General features: G+C 44.8%; 2 protein-coding genes and 1 non-coding gene across 3 annotated transcripts; all 3 read left to right on the top strand.

The window, feature by feature from the left end:
* The first annotated feature begins 1,324 nt into the window (after positions 1 to 1,324).
* Positions 1,325 to 2,184, top strand: LOC123404968 (proline-rich protein 2-like). The gene is made up of 2 exons (XM_045098862.1): positions 1,325 to 1,877; positions 1,953 to 2,184. Exons 1-2 carry the CDS (start codon positions 1,352 to 1,354, stop codon positions 2,015 to 2,017), a joined length of 591 nt encoding a protein of 196 aa, XP_044954797.1. The 5' UTR covers positions 1,325 to 1,351; the 3' UTR covers positions 2,018 to 2,184.
* A 1,285-nt stretch (positions 2,185 to 3,469) lies between these two features.
* Positions 3,470 to 3,543, top strand: TRNAR-UCG. Its single transcript has one exon. It is a non-coding gene; the product is annotated as a tRNA-Arg (tRNA).
* A 519-nt stretch (positions 3,544 to 4,062) lies between these two features.
* On the top strand, positions 4,063 to 6,516 carry LOC123404957. The gene is made up of 4 exons (XM_045098856.1): positions 4,063 to 4,159; positions 4,793 to 5,002; positions 5,434 to 5,492; positions 6,054 to 6,516. Exons 2-4 carry the CDS (start codon positions 4,797 to 4,799, stop codon positions 6,443 to 6,445), a joined length of 657 nt encoding a protein of 218 aa, XP_044954791.1. The 5' UTR covers positions 4,063 to 4,159; positions 4,793 to 4,796; the 3' UTR covers positions 6,446 to 6,516.
* Positions 6,517 to 9,413: the final 2,897 nt, after the last annotated feature.

Below are 9,413 nucleotides of genomic sequence, written 5' to 3'. Positions count from 1 at the left end.
GGAGAAGTGCTTGGTTTTGTGTTCATACCGTGTGGTGACCTCACCCAGTGACAGAAGGGGTAGCGAGGCATGCATCGTGTTGTTGCCATCAAGGATAAAAAGATGGGGTTTACATCATTGGTTTGAGTTTATCCCTCTACATCATGTCATCTTGCTTAAGGCATTACTCTGTTCGTCATGAACTCGATACACTAGATGCATGCTGGATAGCGGTCGATGTGTGGAGTAATAGTAGTAGATGCAGAAAGTATCGGTCTACTTGTCTCGAACGTGATGCCTATATGTATGATCATTGCCTTAGATATCGTCATGACTTTGCACGGTTTTATCAATTGCTCGATAGTAATTTGTTCACCCACCGTAATATTTGCTATTTTGATATAAGCCTCTCGTGAACACTATGGCACCGGGTCTACTTCACATCATATTTTCAGTCTTACACTTTTACTTCGCATCATACTTCACATCGACGGGGTGGTAGGCGCGCTTCGCTCCGTCGCCACCCGCATGTCCGCGCCGTCGCTCCTTCCACCACCTCCGGAGCCGGATTAAAGTAGCGGTCTTTGACGTTTCTTTGAGGGGATAATTGTGTTGCGCCCCCAGTCAGACTTCTTGTTATACTCGTTTTGGATGCGTGTGTTTGCGTTGAACCTTGCTGTTACCTTTGTGCTTGGTCGTGTTTTATAATATAAAGCGGAAGAGAACCCTATTTCTTCGATGTCTTCATATATGGCCGTTCCTTTCCACGGTCTATTGTTGTTGGATGGCGGCGACGTGATGGTATTTGCGGAGGAGCGTCGTGGACTATTGTTGTTGTCACGGTCTTGCATGCCGGTCCGCGCGGCACGACTAGCGAACGTGCGTGTACTCGAGGGCTTGCCTGTGCCTGCCCCCGTATCCCGTATGAATCAGCCGAATAATGTCATAGAAAATCTTATGAATAACTGCAGATATATATTGATTAATTAGGCAATCAACCCCTGGATTACGTAGTATACCCAAATAACTCTTGATACGACTAATCAAAGGAGCAAGCAATTAAACCCCCCTACATAATACCCGAATTGCTGCTTGGCAACAGCCAAAAGGAATCGGTTACTTACGGAAAAACATAATCAGGCCGTAATCGTCCCTTTAAAACTGGGGCAAGAATAGGCCAATCAGCTCCTTCCCTTCCGTGCATGGCTGGATTTACTCCTTCCCTTCGCTTGGATGCGGCATTAAATCCTTAATAACGTCCGGCCTTCTAAATATAGACGCGGCAGGGCCCCCTCCGGCCTATATAAACCCGGACGCCGGACGGAACGGATGGAGTCAGCTGCAGTACCAAACTAATTAAGCTGGCAGCAAAATGGCCGCCGTCCACAAGAGCATTGCACCGTCGGTCCTCCTCCTCCTGCCGCTGATGCTGTCTTTCACGGCGGCGTCGGCACGGTACTCGACTCGCACCGCCGACTACTCGGTGCTAAGGAAGGTGCCTAGTGGTCCGGACCCCATAACTTCTGACCCACCCCCACCGCCGGCCACCAGCGCACACTTCTCGGTGCTGAGGAAGGTCCCCCGTGGGCCGGACCCCATCACGTCCAACTCACCACCACCACCGTCGGCCACCAGCGCACACTTCTCGGTTCTTCGGAAGGTCCCCGGTGGGCCAGACCCCATCACGTCCGACTCACCGCCACCACCTCAGAGGGACTTCTCGGTGCTCAGGAAGGTTCCGACCGGACCAAACCGAGAGACGTCCGACTCACCGCCACCACCTCAGAGGGACTTCTCGATGCTCAGGAGGGTTCCTACCGGACCAAACCCGGAGACGCCCGATTCACCGCCACCACCTCAGAGGGACTTCTCGGTGCTCAGGAGGGTTCCTACCGGACCAAACCCGGAGACGCCCGATTCACCGCCACCACCTCAGAGGGACTTCTCGGTGCTCAGGAGGGTTCCTACCGGACCAAACCCGGAGACGCCCGATTCACCGCCGCGACCACCACCAACAGCTCCGGCTTCTCGTGCGTGATGCAACTATCAGCGCAATACATGTTGCTAGCATTCAGTGTTAGCTACTAGGGAATAATAGTGTATTGCGTGTTTACTTTTTGTATATTTGCTTACGGAGTACTTCCACTTCGGGGCAGTTTACAGATTCATGCATGCCCGAGATGTTAAATGAATTGATTTACTGGAGATGGTTCATTAGCTACTTTACTTATATGAAATTTGCATGGTGAACCTTGATTGTTGATCAATTAGTTGTGGCACTGTCTGCTTCTGTGACCGTTGCTTTCCCGGAAGTAGAGAGATGAATAAATTTTTTCCTCTACACGAACATCAAGTTAGCTACCAGTCAACGTGAAGAAAAACAAATCAACTACGAACACTATACTAAAACAACCTGAAGAATCAACTCCGTGGGGAAAAAAAAGAACCACAGAACACCTAATTTTATTTGAAAAAGTTGCATCCCACGATATATTTCTATGGGATATGATTTAAATCACCCAACCGATAAATAACGCATGTGTCTACCGGCTTCGTGGCCGTCAGATCGATTTTAATCAGATGGCTCAAGAGGCACGCACTACCTAGACTACTTTTCGCAACTGAGTCATTGTTGCAACCCCCACCGCAACAAGTGATGTGTTACAGGATTTAGATCTGAATCCTCTCGATCTCTCCCAAGCTCCTGTCAAGCAAACACCTCCATACGTTGTTTCGACTATCGCCATCGCTGTTCGTTGTCGGCAGCACGCGGACAAGGCCGCCAACGAGCACACTGATGAGGTCACCTCTCCCTGTGTCTGCTCGCGGCCAATGGCATGCCGGAGCACTGCTCCCGGCCGCCGTTGCCGATGTATGCCGCTCCGACCGCATGCTGCATCGCCTCCACCACCACCATCATCGTATACGCAACAACCCTCCTCCCTTCTCCAACAAGACCGGGCTTCTGCTCGAGGCCAATGTAGGCCGCAAGAAATGTAATTTGATGACTCTATGCAACAATACATCTGTTGCAAGAAAATATTTACAACAAGAGATCTGTTTCAGAAAAAATCGTGCAAGAAAGTATTTACAACAAGCAACTGGCTGAAGCATGAATTTAATATGATATTCAAATAAAGAGGTCTTGAGACCCTGTCAATGCCGTCTTAAAATAAAAAAGCATTTACAGACTACACGAATAAAAACTGGTCGAAGCATAAATTCAATAGACAACACCACCCTGCAGGCCTGCGAGACTGGACGCCCAGCCCTGCAGGCCTTAACATATGTGATGCAATAGCTTTGCCCGAATCGAGCATGATTTCGTTTGCTTAAGGGTCGGAAATGTGCACATAACGGCCAAAAACCATAACGACGCCCGGGCCCTATGCAGTGGGTGGAAACAAACATTGCGGCACAGGGCATTCAGCACTCTTCATTGCTAATTCAAACGTCTATATAGGCCTGTTGTAGAAAGTTCGCATGGAAAGACCGCATAGCGCAGTGGATTAGCGCGTCTGACTTCGGATCAGAAGGTCGTGGGTTCGACTCCCACTGTGGTCGTCTTTTTTTTTCATGCGCTCCCTCTCAACTACTACATGCACATCAAAATCCAACACATTACGCAGTATGGGCGCTCGCTCGCTGCATCCACGTCGGACAAGCTAGGTGACAAATCCAAAAACAATCCATGCCCCCATCCCCCGTTCCAGGTCCGCCTCCCTCTCTCGATCTCCTCACGCCGCCGCCACTCGCAGTGCTCCTCCCCACCGCCGCTGCCGCGCTCATCCGCACCGCAGCCGCTGCGCTCTTTCTTTCTGTGGGCACCGGTAGTGGTGCTGGTCTCCGACCTCAGCGCCGCGGGCGCCGTCCTCCCCAGTGCCCAGCCAGATCGGACGAGCCTCCCGTTCGACCTGTTCCCCCTCCGTGAAGCCTGCCATCCGAGCGGATGTAGCCTGCGCGCAGAGCACCACGGCCACTGGTACGAGCGGATGCCGCCGGAGCCCGCCGCGGAAGGGGACGAGGCGACGTCTTCCTCCTCGTCGCCGGCGGTGGCGGCGCGGCGGCCCGAGGCACCCTACCCCGGAGCCTACTCCCGTCGTCTCTGCTCTCTTCCCCGCCCCTGAGCAGCCACTCGTCGGCCCGAGTTGTGTCCTCCATCGTTGTTCCTCATCTGCAGGTATCTCATCCCCTCCAACGCCATGGCCTCTGCCCCTGCACCACCAAGCAGATTGTTAACTCTAGATCATGATATCTTATCTATGATTGTTCTCTGATGTGCTACAACTTGATCTGCAACTTGCTTTCTGAACACGTCTTTTCTGTTAGTCAGTTTATTAAGATAAGATTCTACGTTTACTGCATTTCAGATTAGAGGTTGGTGGAGGTTAATTGCATAAGGGCAAGTTACTCTTTCAAAATCTCCTACAAGCTATTTTCTGTGATCAGTATAGACTGCTTCCTTACTCATTTGTTTGATCTGATATGCAAACAATCTAATTGATGATACCTGGATTGGGTAATCATATGAACTAACGGTTCTATCATCAACCACTTGACTTGAGAGGAAGTACTTGTGTGACTTTTGGTAGTCGAATATCATCGGGCCACATGCCTTGCTATCTCACTGAATCTGCAGTAAAAGGGTCCTATACATTCCGTTATCCAGCCATTGGCTGACTTTTTTTCCTTCTCTAGGGGTAGAGCTTGGTTCTGCCACACTAAGCTTTTTCTTTCTAGAAGTAGACTTTTAAAGTTGCTTATTGAACCTTAGCTATTAACATGTTCTGAGTGTACATCATAAATTTGGTAGTTTCATGATTACCGTACATCCGATGATCCGCTTCCACTCGCCCTCGCGTGGTCTCCTTCTCCCCGACCTCTCGGTGCTCAGCAGGAGTGTGGCTCGCCACCGGCCCCGACGAGAGAGGTCATCGCCCCGGTCAGCTCTGGCCGCCTCCACCACCACCTCTAGCCGTCGTCACCATCCTCACCCCCGGCCACGACTTACATCCCAGCTTAGGTACAGCTCCAGCCCTTGCCTCTCATGCCTGGTATTGCTTCTATTTACCTTCATGTTCACGTTCTCGTTAGGGGAGAAGTGCAAACACTGGAGCACATGGATGTGCAACAGGACTATGTTCTGATTTGACCAAGTCGAAGGAAGTATATGACCAGAAATTTCTCTCAGATCAATTTATCTACAAGATTAGTTCTTTTGGATGGTGAGAAATCACCATGTCTTGGTTAATTTAACTGAGATAGCTTCTTCTGATACTTTAGTTGATGCCATCAGTGAACATTTGGTGTTGCTTATTTGTAGTCTATTGTTCAGTTCCCTGTTTGTGTTGTGCTATTATGCCTTTTTACAAATATGTGTGGTGCATGTTCTCTACTCCCATGTTAATTCCTGGTTTGGCATTCCAATAATTGTGTGACCAATGCCTTCCACAGGTCGTGTTCACCGACCACCATGCCTTATTCTTTCCAATGTTCCTTAACCAATGTTGGAGGTACTTCCTTCTGTGGCTATTTTCTACCTTCTATTCATATGTTATGTGAATTGCATGTAATATAGTCTACGAATTTTGAATTATTGGGAGAGAAGTTCTTTCATGGTATAAAACTACTCCCCTTGTTTGCTCACATATGATTCCCCTTTTTTGAAGTGGACATATATACAACCTTGAGCTAGATCTATAGACTGGAAATGTGTATTCTGTAGTTTATTAACTATTATAGATCATGCATAGTCCTCTACATTAAAAAAATTTGGAGACAAGGTAGTATGTACTTTTCATCTCATTTTATTATTCTTATTTGATTGTGCTTGTGTTCAGAAAATTGATTGCTTATTTTACTTTTTGAGTGATATAACAGGAGAGAGCTTATTTGAGTGTGGTGTAGAGTATGTCTATTGTTTCTTGCTGTAGATATTTTTTATACGGTGTACGTCCAATCTTGTATTTCAAGTTGAGGCATACAGTCAAAATTCATAATGTATGATTCAGTTGCTTAGTGTCGTTCTAGATTTGCGATTTTATCTCCCAAAGATGTTGTACAATGTCATGCAGATGGTGCCCATCGACGCTGCTACCTTCGAAAAATCGCCATGGTATGGATTGACGACCACGGGGCGTGTTTCTTCCCTATGCCAAAGAGTGGGAGGACGCAGAGCAGGGTCACCAAGCTGGATGACGGGGCATCATCGGAGGCGGAGGAGAGGTCCAACGAGAGGTGTGACATGGTGGGGTTCGGCAGGGTCAATAAGATGACCCACAGAGCTTGGCAAGACGGTGAGACATGGCTGAAGGAGCGGAGCACAACTTCAGAAGGACGAACAGGCACAACGAAGGCTTACACATTGTTGCCACCTCAATGTCCTTACATCAGGCTAGTTCAGGCTTTCGAATTTGTGGTTTTGATCATTGGCAAGCATGTATATAGTCGTACCAGAATTCATTAGACACGGTTACCAGTTGTGGATTCGTTGCAATATTTTTGATCTTATCAATATATTTGATGTTCGTTCGTGTAGCCTTTGGTTTCTATATATTGATTCAATGTTGTACCTACGCTGACAATTCATACAGGTGGTAGATACGTAGTATTTCTGGCTGAAAAAGAAGGGAAACAAGCTTGCTATTAATGTAGTAATTTGACTAGGCAATTATTTGTGGAAGGGACTAGGATGAGGAGACAACATGGTAACTCAGAGTAACATTCCAGGGTGGTTAACAACCAGGCAGCACAGAAGAACTATCTCAGGACAGCATGATTGAGTAAGGTTTTTCATACTTTTCTCAAACACTTGTCTGCCATTATTTTAGAAGTAAGAGTGTTAATTATGTTACGTCCTGTTCTTATCAGAGAATAGTAAAATCCTGAGAATTATCATTGGTCTTAATACATCATTCCGTTTACTGGTCCTCGGTCTGCTATGGGTATTGGAGGAGACAGATCGGGCAGAACTACAACCTGAGGTTGTGCAGGTTTAGGGATACCTCTTGCCAAGGTTATATAATTTAGAGTTTGGCGAAAGACAAAAATATACAATAGGTAAATAAAGATCAGTTCATCACTGAAATAGTTATGAATATCAATGCAGTCTATGATGTGTGCTATCAATAACATTTTATAATTCTTTGGTAACATCACTGAAAACTATTGATTTGTCCTCTCTAATTTATTACAGTTAGCTTTGTTTTAGATAGGGTGTTAATAGAAAACATTCATTATTTGCATCAGCTATAAGTTTACATTATGCAAATGTCAGTAACAAAAATAGTATGATGACAATTCAGGTGATGACCAAACCAAGAGTCTGTTGATGAGATCAAAGACACCACATGGATGGACAGACAGCTGCGGAGCATCACACAGAGCAGCCAGCGAATAGGAGGAGCAAAGACAGCATCGCTTGCATCCTTGTAAACACCCGCTAGCTGAACAAGAGCAAAGACAACAAGTGATGTGTCGTCGTAAACTTCCACTACTGGCCGAGCCTCAACCTGTTAGCCCCTCGTGTCTACAATTGGTTCTATGCCAGATTGGTTTTACAACTTTTTGTTGTTATTCGTATGATATAGTGTTTAATTTGGTTGGAAGTAATCCATCGCCCAAGGGGATCAAGGTCTCTAAAATATTGTTGTTTGTTCAAAGGTTGTTTGTTTTGCTATTAGTTGTAAATTCTATCGCAAGTTCCTTGTTTATATGTGCATGACCGTCAGCAATTAGAGAAAAAAGGTGAAAGGATCGCTTGTCAATCTTGCACCGCACAAACTTCCTCTCAGGAGGCGCCACCGGGTGGCGCCCCAACCCCTAGTATATTTCATGCTACACATAAGCAAGACACAGAGACATGGTATACCCTTTGTATATGTTTTATTTAAATATACTTTTACTTTCAGTAAGGAAAAAAATCTGCAATTCAATTACGGGTCTTTCCGCAAGTTGCCGCACGTTAGCCGCCCACCAATATCTGTTATGCTCAAACAAAAAAGAAGACATACAAAATAAAAATATAGGTTTGATCAAGCTTATCTATAGATATATTTTGTCTATAATAATGTGAAAAACACATTTCACAACATGTTGACTACTACGGAGCACTTTTGTGTTTCTTAATTATGGTTTGAGTTACTCTTCAATACAAATTCTACATTCAAATGCACATTAGTTATTTGCTTTTTCACAAAAAAAAGGAAGAAATGTTTTTTAAGAGAAGCCTTGGCATATATTTAGAGACCTTGCATGCTTGCAACTTTGCATCTTTCTAGTCATCCTAGCACACTAGCATTTTGGGCTATTGGATCTTCAATTTTGTGTGTTTCCAGTCGTTGTATTTCCTATCAATCAGATTTGCCCTTCATTCAAAGGTACTACTATTGTTATGTCACAGGGTTGCGGTCCATGAATGGCGGCCATGATCAAGTAACAACGCGCTCATGACGAGTGAATGAACATTACACCGTTCGGTTGGATATATATATATATATATATGACTAAAGTCTTTGTTGCAGTCCTCGGTGTGCTTCCTACCAAAGTTGTAGTAGCATATGGTCCCTTGGTGAATATCTTTGACAACGGAGAAGTAATTAAACGGTTTCATGAACATCAAAATATATTTCATGCTACATGAATCAAGACATACATCCATAAAAAGATCATAAGGTATACTCCCTCTGTCTCAAAATGCACGTGCAACATAAGGAAGACACTGAGATGTGATATACAATTTTGTAAGTTTTATTTAAATACTTTTATTTTGTAAATTCACAAATTTGCAATTCAATTACGTCTTGTTAAACAAGTTGCCACAAAGTTAGCCGCACAAAAAAATTCATTGTTTTCAAATAAAAAAAAGACATATTTTTTGCAAAGGAAAATACAAGACATATATAAAGTAAAAAAAAAGTTTGAACAAGTTTATCATTAGAAAATTTTCATACCTATAATATGAGAAACACTAGGAAAACATATTTCATGATATGTCGACTAATGGTACTTTGTTTTCTTAATCACTGTTTGGGTTATTCTTTAAGATAAATTATTTATTTAAATCAACATAAAGTCTTCACTTTTTCACAGATGGAAGAAAATATTTTTTGAGGGAAGCCTGAGCTTATATTTAGAGACACTGGAACTTTGCATCTTTCCGGTCATCTCAGTCCAGCAGCATTTTGGACCGTTGGACCTTCAATTTTGTGCTTTTGCGGCCATTGTATTTCCTCTCAATCACGTTCGGCCTTCGTTCCTAGGTACGATTATTACACTCCAGGGCTCGGTGGGCCGTAAATGGCGGCCATGATCAAGGAGCAAGGCACTCATAGCTAGTGAATTGAATGAACTTCACCGTTGTAGAGGAAGTATGAGTAAAATCTCTATGTCCTTCAGAACAAAGCTTTAGTAGCACTTGATCCTTTTGTGAATAT

Source organism: Hordeum vulgare, chromosome 1H (assembly GCF_904849725.1).
Source record: "Hordeum vulgare subsp. vulgare chromosome 1H, MorexV3_pseudomolecules_assembly, whole genome shotgun sequence".
Lineage (NCBI taxonomy): Eukaryota > Viridiplantae > Streptophyta > Magnoliopsida > Poales > Poaceae > Hordeum > Hordeum vulgare.
Note: the sequence above shows the minus strand (reverse complement) of the source record. Positions and strands in the feature narration are given on the sequence as shown.